This window comes from Amphibalanus amphitrite, unplaced genomic scaffold (assembly GCF_019059575.1).
Source record: "Amphibalanus amphitrite isolate SeventyFive unplaced genomic scaffold, NRLGWU_Aamphi_draft 000191F_arrow, whole genome shotgun sequence".
Lineage (NCBI taxonomy): Eukaryota > Metazoa > Arthropoda > Thecostraca > Balanomorpha > Balanidae > Amphibalanus > Amphibalanus amphitrite.
Window position 1 is genome coordinate 783,882 of NW_024881686.1, and position 13,087 is coordinate 796,968.

At 47.0% G+C, this 13,087-nt stretch overlaps 1 protein-coding gene and 1 long non-coding RNA gene across 3 annotated transcripts in view; one reads left to right on the top strand and one right to left on the bottom strand.

Annotated features, from left to right (window-relative positions):
- Window positions 1-10,122, bottom strand: part of LOC122384474 (gamma-aminobutyric acid type B receptor subunit 2-like) — a 133,128-nt gene extending 123,006 nt beyond the window's left edge. Inside the window, exon 1 of one of the 2 annotated variants that reach the window (XM_043371889.1) lies at window positions 9,785-10,122. In XM_043371889.1, the coding sequence (XP_043227824.1) occupies window positions 9,785-10,054 (270 nt within the window). In that variant the 5' untranslated portion in view covers window positions 10,055-10,122. The remainder of the gene's footprint in view (window positions 1-9,784) is intronic. The other variant, XM_043371890.1, reaches the window with a different exon arrangement.
- Window positions 3,660-5,821, top strand: LOC122384476. Its single transcript, XR_006257047.1, has 3 exons — window positions 3,660-3,979; window positions 4,221-4,356; window positions 5,265-5,821. It is a non-coding gene; the product is annotated as an uncharacterized LOC122384476 (long non-coding RNA).
- Window positions 10,123-13,087: the final 2,965 nt, after the last annotated feature.

Genomic DNA, 13,087 nt, shown 5'->3' on the forward strand with positions numbered 1-13,087 from the left:
ACGTCTTGCTTCATTCAACATAAGATTGCTGGCTTGAAAATGATGGTACAGTGTTATAATTTGGCATACCAATGCGCAAAGAAGTGACGCAAACTGGATGAAAATTTTGGCCCGTTATTTGCACTTTAATTTGAGATATAGGCCTCCAAAGTTCGGAACGTTTTTTTTTTTTGGGCCACCCGGTATGTACCTTCCTACTGGAAGCTATAAACGCCGGGTCGCGCCCGCAATGCGTAGCCAAAGAACGCACTTACACCCATGGATTTTGCGTGCTACATTGCAATACAGGTGACGCAATTTCTGTGATGATTGCCTTAGGTACGGTATTTGCGCTGAACAAAACGAAATAAGCCGACGACTACTAAAGGGGCATTCCACGTCAAATCGAACCAAAATCGGTTGTTTTGCACCTTACCATCAGCGATTTCATTATAAATTTGTGAGCGAGTTCCTGTGTCGCCCTGGACATTAAATTGATGTTTTTTGCACATTCTGACCACAGGTCTTCTAAATATAGGGCATCAAATTTTTACAAAATGTTGCATCTTTATATTTTTGAACGACCATAACTTTGGTTGTACTTGTTTGATTTGAATGAAATAAACCTTACTGTTTAGGTAATTTCTTAAGCATTTGTTTAGAATTGCATCGACTTAAATATATGACCTTGAAATTTGCTTAACTCTGTTCTTAATCACAAAAATTGAAATAGCAAAAAACACGCCACCTTCGATTTGGCTCATTTTCATATATTTTATTGCCTACCATATTCTTAACAACCTGTGAAAAAATTAGAGTGGCCATTCATAAGTTTTGAAGAAAATGGCACATATGCAAACGTATGTTAGCACGCGCAGTGGAGGGGGAAGAGTGAATTTCGCCCCACCCCTCCTGTTTTTCGCCAATATCTCATAATATTGATGCGAAATTACTTATGGCTACCTATCCAGAATTGAATTGCACATCTCATCGTGCAAGCATAAGAAAATCGGTTCACAACTGTTCTAGTAATAGCGGTGTAAAGTGAACATCCTGTCAACGCGGCGACTCGGCAGCCGGCGCCGACCGCTACGCGCCGCCTGAATTGTAGACTGTGCCGGGACGGAACGGAACGGTTCCGTCTTTACATCGCGCTCCTTACCGCTGATTACGTTCGATTCGCGTCAAATTTTGTGAGAAGACTAAGAAATGTACAGGCAATCTTATGGTGAAAGAATTCTGAAAATAGGTTGGTAAACAATTGAAATATGAACGTGTAAACACAAAATTGTGACTGCTGCGTTTCCCGCGTCGGCCGATCCCGCCTCAGCCGGCGACATGTTACTCTTAGCAGGACTCTAACTGCCATATTTATTATCGGATTAACTAGAAATTCCCCATACATACTCAAAAATGTATGTTCTTTCGTATAGTGAAGATCAAAAGACGTGAAGATATCGTTGCGTGATAATGTTTTCGTTGAATTTATTTCATGATGCATTTCCACACGGCTCAAAATTCACCGCAAAATACCGTTTGCCTGAGACACTTTTACAATGGAACGTGAATGCTTGACTACGATGACTATGCATTTCCATTCTCGCAGAGTTTGGGATATCACTAATCAGCAATCATTCATTTCAGAAAGTGTACACAAGCAAGCATGTCTTGACTCTGTCTTTCAAGGTCACGCGCGGTTGCGTGATGTTGATGCATGAAAACGGCGTTTGCCGCGAAAGTTATGAATGGCCCACTCCAATTTTTTCACATATGGTTAGGAACATTGTGACGGACATAATATGTAAAAATTACTCAAATCGAAGGTGGCGTGTTTTTTGCTATTTAAATTTTTCTGTTTTAATTCAAGGTCAAATGCATTTCAAGGTCACTTCAATTTAATTTTATAATTAAAAATCAAAGCCTTATCAATTGCATACAAGACCCTGTTAATATCATTTTGATACCAGAAAAGGAACCAGAGTTATAAGCATTTAAAAAAATGATGTGTGGCATGTTTGGCTATATTCGATGACCTATATCTCGGCGATACGTTATCAAATTTCGAAAATATTACACGTAACTCAGTTTTGAACCATGCCCAGTCTGCCTACAAATTTTCAGAAAAATCGAAGGGGATGACGGATTTCGGTGTTTGATTTGACGTGGAATGCCCCTAAAGGAAGATGCACATAGCTTTCCAGTTATTATACACTTCCAGCAATTTTACTATTCAATACTCACAGCAGAAAAAAGAAAATTGTGCCCGGATAGGGTATGCTGCATCTCTAGAACTCACATTCGTTGTGACGTGAATCGTTGGCAGTGCACTTGTGACGTGTGCTGTGGCAGCTAGGAACATTTGTGTCGCAGCATCGAATGATTTCGGTGACTTTGGAACTGTCTGATGCGTCTGACCATTGATGGTTCGTCGCTGTTGTCGAGTGTAGCCGGTAATGAGAGGCCTTGATGAATACGGTCTAATGAGTTAAAATCCCAGCCAGCAATTCGGTTGGGGAAAGTGCGGGGATAGTGTTGGGGAAGGCTTGGGGAGAACGTACAATTCCCCTATCGGATCGGGGGACGGTCCGTGTTCCCCATCCCTTCCCCGACTATATCGGTAATATGTTCAAAAGACATGGGGAAATCATACCGATCCCCGTACGGGGAAAGAGCAGCATTCCCCAATCAAACCCCACTGTTGGGGTTCGGTCGGGTAAAAGATCAGATTCCCCGTACGGGGAAGGGTGCGTTATCCCCGACCCATTTTCTTGAACAGTTTGATTGGGGATAAGTAGGGGAACTGTTGAAATTTCCCGCTCGGGATTTTACACTTAATCCCCAGACGAATCCCAACCGCCAGTAGGACGGCTTGAGATCGACTTCCAGAATGTAATTCCACAAGTATTCAACAAAGAAAAATTGCATCTTGGGAATGCTAAAAGCAGTCTTAGGAGCAGTTCTAGAGCTATAGGCTCATGCATCGATTGAAGGGAGATATAATAAAAAAATATAACGATATAACGATTTTTATAACGATATAACGATATAACGATATAACGATTTTTTTAAAATCGTTTTCATGACAGGTGATCTGGCGAATGCATCAAACCTGACCAAATTTGCACCAAATCTCTTTCATATCTTCATATCATAGGTATACCTATTTATTTCAGTGTTTTATTCGAAAATAATGTCTAATGATTAATTGATCAAATCGGCACCGTATCTGGACCAAATGTCTACCAATTGTGTACCAGTTTCCTATCATGAAAACGGTTATTCGCAGACATTTATTTGTAGACATTTCATCTATGTAATTTTCGACCTAAAAGAGAGGTAAAGCCGTCTTGGTTTACGGGGCCTTAAGCCATGAGGATGAGGACACGCACACGTCATTACTTTGAACGAACGTTGGTGCCCTTATTTCATGAGGTAAAAACAACTTTGACAACTTTCAGGATCTATGCTTCTTTCCGCACTGCTGTGGCATAAACATTACGTTTTCTTTCTTCTGTCATCACTCATCGCATTGAAATTACAAAAGCATCAAAATTTCAACAACACATTGCTTACGACTTAGAAGTGTCGCCTCAACGCAGCGAGGGGAGGGGAGGGAGGGGTAGCAACGACCGGCCGCCGTCGGTTCCGTCCGCACATCTGGTTGGGGGCGTTTCCTGTCGCCATCTGTCATCGTGAATGGGGCCGTGCCGACGCGTCAGACGGGACGAACGGGGGAAGTCGGTCCAGAGTCACTGCGCCGCGCGGTTGTGTGAGCATTAGCAAGCCGTGGGCTAGGTACCGCTCCAGGTCAGACCATGGTTGGCACTGAAGAGTGCGGCGACACTACAGAGCTGTGAACGAAGACGGTGAACGGCGAGATGTGGTGACCGCTTGACGGACCTGTGCCCAAAGTCGTGATCTACCGCTGGGGTCAGTGCGTGAGAAGCTGGACTCGGCACCAACGGAGGACGCAGCTCGACGAGGAAGCTATGCTGTGTTGGTAATGAGCTAAAGCACTTAATTGTAACGAATCCATGACAGATATAAAATGACGATACTAACTTAAGTTTATTGTAAAAGACAAAGCTTTCGATACACACAATATCTTGATCACTGTCTAGGATATGCAGAATATGACGTAAAAATGACTGAGGTCATCAACCTCCGTCTGAGATTATCCTTAAATTGCCCGGACAATATAATGTAATCAGCCTATAATGCTTCATCTGCTTCTGTTCTAGAGGGACGTCTGCCGGTTACGACCGGAAGGTTTCCGACGGGACTTGGCAGAACCCACAACAGCAGTATGGACCCGGCGTGGAGTTAATGCGTAATTGCTCGCATGAGCAACCGAAGAGCGACTTCCAGCCGAAGCTGGTAAGCACATTATTTGGGGGGGGGGGGGGGTTAGCTTAGAGCTGTTGAACAACCTGTCCTTCATCCAAGTCTTAAGGCTGAGACACACTCTTTACACTCTTTCTTATCACGATCGCATCAACCGCTTACAGGGATGTGCGAACGATTGACGCGATTGTAATAAATAACATGCATTTGAATAGGCTCTCGCACTCCATTTTCTGTCTTCGGAAACAGCCTGTTTCAGCAGCTCTACTAGACAGCTCTGCTTGTGAAAGGCACTTCATTGTTATCTTGATTCACTAGCAACCGATTTTAATTGTCAAACGGCGTTCATTTATCTGTCAAGTGCTTTCGCGAGGAACTTCGTAAGGCGTAATATAGACGTAGAACATTTATTACCTAATGACTTTTCCTGGAATCATGGGCGTAGGAGCCTCACGAAAAGTGGGGGGGCCAGCGAAACTTCAGTGTCACTTTGTGGGAGCCCCAATACCCCTATGAAGAAATTCTTTGCAGTTTTGTACTCATCTCACCTTGCTGAACCATTTCCTGCTCTTAGTTTTGTATTTAAATCAAAAATAAAGATTTTAGTTTAAAAAATGGCTGAAAAGTGGGGGGGGCCATGGCCCCCCCGGCCCCCCCTGTTCCTACGCCTATGCCTGGAATGAGAAATGTTTAGAAGTACAAATTTAATTATTGAAATTTTATTTCCTGTTTTAATTAACTATTTAAATTATATCACAATCAATTTCTAAGCACTTTTCGTGGGGAAAAAGTTATAAATAATTGTAATTTCATAAAATGGCATTCAACATGTTTCAGCGTAAGCTGAAGTTTCTATATAAGGACATTCCATGTAGTAGCTAGCTGTAAAACCTGATTGATATACCTACCTACAAGTGCACATATTTTTGTTTTGTCCACAGTCGCAGAATTCCTGGAGATGCGCTGGGACATGGATCATAGCAAGGTGGCTCCCAGCGGCAGCTGACCGCTGAGATGTGTCTGAAACAGCCAGAAGGAAGACTCGAGTTGTGGATCCAGGGCAGTATGAACGGAAGGCGGGACCAGCTGTAGGGAGACTACAGCAAAGCCGTCGTTCTAAAGCTGCTGAACAGACTCCTACTGCAGAGGAAAAACTGGGGTTCGACGTGTTAGATTTGGGGTTAGACCGGTTACCAGTGCTCGTGTTCGTCAACAGTTGTTTGTCACTGCTGTGCTGCTGCTGTATGTCATGTTTGCCACCTGCTAAGCGTTCACAATGTATTTTGAGTGAACAATAACTTTTTTTAGTGTTTGTCTTGATTTGTAACGAGTAAATCAAGTATGTTAACCTTTCATCAAATGAAGGACTCCACATAAAAATAGTATAGGCTGTGGTGGTACAGACACATACCATGCTTGGCCGACTGTTGTGTATTGATCTAGTCGTTGAAGCGTCCTGAAAGTCTGGAAATAAACAGGCATGGCCAAATGGATTGGTTCTAATTATTTTCTCGTGTGGTTTTATCGTTTCCCTATTGCGGGAAAACAAGTGGACAATTTTGTTTGTATATAAACAAGAATGTGTATACAAATATTTGTATGTTTACAGACAAAATAAATAGTCATTGTCAATTTTAATGGAACCCGATCTGTTTCCCAGTGCGGTTTTTTACTGGCTTCTCCATACGGGGAAAAAAGCAGACAAGGCAGTGGGGCCATTGCCAAGTCGGGGAACGGCCAGGGTTCGCGCGGGGAAAAGGTCTGGGAACGTTAGGGGAAAATCACGGTTTCCCCGATCGGGGAAGGTCTCCAGTAAGCATAAACCAGTATAGCCGGGTGGGGGAATGTGCGGGGCTCGCACAGGATCTTCTTGGGGAAAATGTTCGATAGCCCCGTACGGGGAACCGACCTTAACAACGGGTTTTAACAATAGTCGGCGCGGGGGTAGCTTGGGGGACGTTTGGGGAACGCTTGGGCAGTTATACCGTATCCCCGTACGAATCCCGCACAAAGTTCCCCGTACAAAGTGTCTCAAATCCCAAGCGAACGCTCCGTTTTCCCCAGGAGAACGGTTGGGGTTTCCCCGAGCCCGCCCCAAGCTCGTCATAGGCCTTCCCCGTACGGGGAAAGCTCCGATTTGCTGGCTGGGATAGAAAAGGTAGGAACAAAAGGCATGAAAAGATAGATTCAGACATTTTTAATTCAAATGTGCATAGTTAGCTGGTCGAATCGATAAATTGGTTACAGAGTGTCCGGAAATTATTTGCCCCTCCATCAGCTTGCCGCCATAATTAATAAACAAAGAGCCACCGGGTCATGGTTTATGTACCGATTTATCCCCTGCCCTGTCACATCCATTCCCTCATCGGCTTTGGCATTCCATTGATCAAGATGTCCAGAATATCCGCGCTGATGTTCAGTCACACCTTTCACAGGCTCCTCTAAAGTCCGTTTTCTGTGGGAGCTGGTTCAATCTTGCTGAGCTCCTCCTTCATGATTTCCCATATGTTTTCGACTGGGATACATCAGCTCGATGACGCTTTGTCAAAGAGTTTCTTTCGTCATAGCAGACACCACGTTCAGGTGCGAGTTACGCCTGCCAAACACTGGCCCCTGGCGCCTCGCAAGTGTCAAGGTTAGGTGACCGGGTTAGGTCATGTGACTAACGGCCCTGTGGATAGCTTGAGGCACGGTCTAAGCAATATTTCAACAGTTCTTAAAGCGCACGGTGGATTATAGCTAAATGAACAGAGGGCAAATAATTTTTAATCGTTAATAAACAAATAAATTCCGGACACCCTGTACGTTGTGAGAATATGAGCTTCGTGCAATAATTGTATGTCTTAAAATATTTCCAGCTCAGTTATGCGGCATTGTAGCCTACAAAGGGAATGTTTTCTGACGGCGATGATGAGCAAATAAGCACTCGTAAACACATAAATCTTCATCACACGAGCAATAAATAAGGGGTCATTGATTCACGTGTCGATGACTACAGAAAAATTTGTAAGGAGATTCTAACGTTATGCGTTTCTAAATTAACAGCGTTGAGTAAAGGCGTTCGCAGGTGGCCAAAACATGTCCTCTCGAACTTTTTGGCAAGTGTCTGTGCGTTGGTACGTTATGGGTACCAACGCTAATGGCAGCGTTCCAGAGACGGCAGAGCCATCCGACATCACTATGGAAAGGAATTTTCGCAGTTCTGCGCAGGACCATTTATGAAAGTCACGTTTCGCCACCGTCTGAAAGTCATTTCAAGGGCGCAAGTAACATCTCAACATTGCCAGTGCAGTGGAAAATGCGAGTGCCGGGCGGAAGGCGATTTTTCGTCTCATTAGTCGTTTGATTCATGTGCGCGGTCCGGCTCTGCCGCGCTCTATGGCGCTGTGCAGTGAGCACAGACTATGGACCCGGTCTTTGGGCAGGAGCAGTAGCGCTCCAGCAACTTTTCACTGATTGAAACATTGTTCGATCCCATAACAGAACAAATGAAATTATTTGCCTTGAATGATATTTTATTGTTCTTGGTTTCAAAATGGAATGCCCGTTTTATAACTTTCGATGTGCAATGAAATGGACTGAGGTGCCTGCATTCCATGAAATCAAATAACAGCGTCATAGTAAAACGGGCATTCTGGAAAAGTTCCCCAAATGCGAGATGGTTTAAATAAATTCAACCCGTTAATTGCGTCGTTAAAGGGATCTTCCATGGCATTGGTGGGACGCTTTTATGCTTATCTCGACTTTCAGCACATCATTGGCATTTAATGGACGTAAATCATCATTTCGTGCGGGCCCGTCTCAAATTGACGCAGGGGATCGTGCCGTTTAAGTCGGCAAACTAAGGCGTTTGACGGCTCATAATAGCGGCGTCGCTGGGACGGCTGGCTGGGGGTGGTATTTGGTGGGCGCGGCGCGCGCGGTTCCAGGAATGGCTCGGGGAGAGGGCTGGCAGGCGGCGGAAGCAGCCACTCGGCGCCATGGCCGGTCCATAGAGGGTGGCCGCCCACCGGACACGACGACACAATGGTGCCAGCGCGACCCGGCTGTCAAACCGGCCCCGGCCAGATGGACCCGGCGCGAGCAGCACCGGCATTTCGCACCGCATTAGCCCCCAGTGCAGCGGCGCCGGTGGTCAGCTCGATTCCCGTGTTTCAATTGACGGTGGGCGCAAAATTCCTCTTTTACTTGGTCTCTCGTCAACTTAGGAGCAAGCTCTTACCTCCGTCGAAAAGGAAATCATTTTTGATTGATAACGTGAGCCAATGAGGCAGGCGTATTTCTTCGACAGTCAATGTTTACGATTGCGGATTAAAAGAACCTTCGGTATAGGTACACGTCAACACATGATCAACATCTTATTTCATCCACCATAGACCACTATATGCATTATACAGTGGTATATAGTGGTCTATGCATCCACTTATGCACAGAAAGCAGCTTTGTCCTCTTCTGCAGTTTTTTTTTTAGCTTTATACACGTTAGGTTTTTGAAACAAACATTCCGTTTCCTTGTTAGGTATATGCGCGTTCATGTATCCAAAATGATTTTCAAGTAATGGAACTCGCCCATTATCTCAACCATTAGTTTAGGTATAAATCTATAGTCGAAGGACGATGCATGAATTGGAGTCTGTTATACAAACAGATGCTTAGGAGGAGACTATAGCCATTTTCGAAGAAAAAGTTCTAATTAAGCAAACTTAAGCAGCTATTTCGGTCACCTTTTCCTGCCTAGTGCCATGCCTCCACTGCACAAAAGCGGTATCTAAAAAGATAAAATTCCAAGTAAAGACATGCCTACAAAAATTACACCTCAGGGCATAGAAAGCAAATACATGGGAAATACGTTTTTCAATTATTTACTAAAATGTATGCCATTTAGAACGGTCACTCGTTTCAAGGATGGGAGGTGCCACCACTTGTCGACAGTTTAATCAGCTCCCAGGACTTATGAAGTCCCTTCCCATCAGCTTTGTCCCCGGCACGGAAGGGAGTTTCAGTGCATCAATATTGCAGCAGGGTGGTTCCACCCGAGGCAGCCGTATCGGCCCTGATCACGTACCGGTTGGAGTGCATGGAAAATGCATACGTCTTATCTAGTCATTTCGCGAATAACTCGTCCGAAATCAGATTAGCCCAGTGGCGGGGATGACCGACTGCAGCCCTTCGGCAGTGGATAGCATCAATCAATAAACCTAATAGCCGACTCTTCTTCCATCAACGTCAATGTCAAATCGACGAGCCGTCGTAAACTTAAATTTGATTTAGAACTTCGGCGCCCAATATATAGCAAACTTGCAGCCGGACGCCGACCAGCGCCAGTGATCCTACCCCGGTACAAAACTACCACGGACTCCCGTGTTCCGCCTCCACAAACTGCAGTCTGTGTCCGTTACGACAGACACACGCTCACGCGCGCCCTGTCCGCCCGCCGGCCGCGGCGCCGGGCCGCCACCTACCTGGGTGTTGTTCCAGGTGACGTGCAGCCGCACGCTGGGCAGCACGTCTCTGGCCTTGTTGACGTGTTTGACGGCCAGCTCCACGGCGTGCATGACGCCCCGTCCGAGCTCGCCGGGGTCGTTTCCGTCGCTGACGACGCCCAGCTCGCCGGCCGTCATAGGGAAGAAGCCGGCGATATGGATGTCCTCCTTACCGTCCCTGCTGCTGGCAGCGGCCGCCACGGCCAGCAGCAGCAGCAGCGGCAGCGGGCCGCCCAGACGCACCGCCATGCCGGCCGGTCGGGTCAGGTCACAGGTCAGCCGCGCGTGCCGCCATCCCCGGCCCGGTCTGTGACACACACTGGCCGGCCAGGGGCGCTCCGGCCGAGCTTCCAGCGGCCGCCGCAGCGAGGCGCCACCGCAGCGGCCATAATTCAGACGCCGAAAGGCCGAGAATCAATAGCTTCGGGTCTTGGTGTAACCCAGAAATGAATTGAGTCAAGTGCGGGTGATTAGGTCACAGAGTCGGCGGCGCTGCCAGCGGACGGGTGAATGATGCCGGCGTCGCACCGCACTGATACAGTCATTTGGAGCTGGTCGAGCGGCGCGCGACCGGTCCGGGCGCTGCGCCGCAGCCTCTCCGAGGGTCTCCAGGTGACGAGTGTCCCGCCGTTCATCACAGTCCCGCTGAGGACAGCACGAGCCAGTTCACGGTCGGGTGTGGCGTGTCGCTCAGAGTGCACGGAGGGGTGGCTGCCTAATGGATCATATAGTGTGACTACCTGGTGCGCTGCAGGCAGATCTCTCCAAACTCCCGGCAGATCTCTCGAAACTCCCGGCAGAGGCTGCTACCACTCCCGGCTGATCGGGTGACGGCGTTGATCAATGCTACCTGATATTGCCAGTGTCTCATTCAACTTATTGGTTTGCATCGTTGCATTATTGAGGTATACATACGCGTCATTAAAATCGCTAGCGTGAATATATTGAAGTTATAACGTCTGGGCGAAGTATCCTTATGGCAACGGCACAAAGTTGTCTTACATCTATTGAGCGTTTAGTTCATGCAACGTAAGCAGGCTGAGGGGGCAATAAACGGTGAAACCATCAATCTATTTCAACAAGAAATACAACAACTTCTTCTCTTTTTATAACATGAACTGGAAAGGAGGGAAGGACCTATTGAATGATCATTGGCGCTTAAAGTCATGATACTGTACACCACCATGCAGTGAAGCGGCGGCGACGTCTCAGAAAGTTTTAGGATGCCATTAAAACAAGTCAGGAACTTCATCAGCAGTTCATCAGCGCGGTGTCGCCGCCGCAGACGACAGGGACTCTGCCGCCTTTGAGGTAGCTAACGGCGAGCTGCAGCTCGTGAGCGGGCGCCCCCGGACGGCGGCGGCTGAAGTGGGCAGCTCTCCCGCCGCAGATAACCCTGCCCACATTAGGCCAGGGGCTTAGGGAGCACTTTAGTAGACATGTTGTATGAAGGACAAGATTCCCTGTGATATATGAAGCGGCTTTATGGCGAAGATGTGGGGTCGTTGCGTAGCGCCAAATAGCGTTTTTATGCAACGCAAAAATAAAAACAGGATTTATGCTCACGACGGTGTTGCCGTATGGTCACGTCATACCTACTAAAAACATCATCTGGTCACATGACGTTCACAGGCGTACCTACCTATTTTCATCGTGTAGTGCTTTTGCAAGGAGCATTGATAATACTATAGATTAACTTTGAAACGACCTTCTCCTTGATATTATGTCAAAAATGAAAGAATTATTTACATGTGCATTCGGGCACAGCCCATCATCAGATCAGCCCATTCTTTCATTTTTGACATAATATCAAGGAGAAGGTCGTTTCAAAGTTAATCTATAGTACTACCTATTTTCAGTTTTGAATCGAGCGATATGTCAATGTGCTATATACAAATATAACGTACCTAATTGTCAGGCTAAAAGTAGGGCTGGCAAATAGGGCCATTGAATGTCGTGGCTAAGTCACTAATGCCCACCCACATATCCCACATAAAGCGTTTGCCAAACTGATCATCAAACGTCATGCCATATGGCACGAGTGTGTGTATAGTGGATTCCAATATCTGGAATGTTTTAAAATAGCAGGTCATATTTGCCAAAGGATTACCGAATAGTATTGACTCGAACACTTTAACTTGTTTGGCCCTTTTGGCCTTATGTGCAGTAGGCATCATATCGCATAACTCAACGAGTTTAGACAAAGCGTGTGCAGCTTATTCTATCTTATTTTGGTGGCACTAAAACAGTGACCATTGGTGTCATGGACCCATCATGGACCCCTCCTTGACCTGAGTAACAGCCGACAGTATCCAGTGTCCACCGAGTTGTCAAACACCAGTTATTGACCCGACCGGTGACGGTCGGATGGTAAACAGTAAACACTCTACCTACGAGTACTCCCTGTCTGTCCTGACTCCTGTTCCCTGAACCGACTGCCGTGTGCGGGGGAGAACTGAGAAGATGGATTGATTAGGGAGCTGAATCCGTGGCATCCCTGTGGGCTGTGTTTAACGACCACCTCTTACATGTAAATATAAAACTAAACATATCAGATTAGGAAAACACTTATAATAAATTTAAAAAAGTTTTGTGCTTAACTGTCGAGAGCTCGGTAACCATAGAACAGCACAAAATGATACTCGGTCTAAATGTAACTTTGAGTGACTAGGTCAACTGGAATTCGGTCACCACTCAAAACGTCAGGACAAGTTGAGCGTCGACCGACGACCATCCTTTGAAGTTTGAACTATGCACGGCTGAATAACATCTGGACCTACATTATACGCCCGTACCAACCTCCAGTGCATGTCAGCCACGAGTTCGCGCTGCAGGGTGATCGCGCTGTTTTGCCTTCCCCGTGACCTGTGACATGTTCCAGGTCGTGTCGCAACTTCCCCGCTCCGCTCTGACCCAGTCCAACTTCCCCGCCGATCCAAACTGTCACCTGACCGCCACCATTTAGCCCCACGATCACCCGCATGGGTCATCGCGTCCCGCGGTGGCGGCCGCTTTTTCCGCAGTCGGGACACGTGGCCTGAGGGCGCGCAGCGGACAGGAGAGGTGGGGGGGGGGGGGGGGGCAGTTTTGGGGTGCCTTCCCCCTCCACACGGTCTGCGGTGAGCACGTGACCCGGGTGCTGACCAGCCGCTGGCCGCTGCGGAAGTGCGCGCAGAGCTTTCGTCGATAGGGACCGGATATGTCTGCACGTGCAACTGAGAAACTGCCAGACACCAGCAGTTGCCACCGGCAGCTGACAGGATGCTATGAGCACTGCAGACG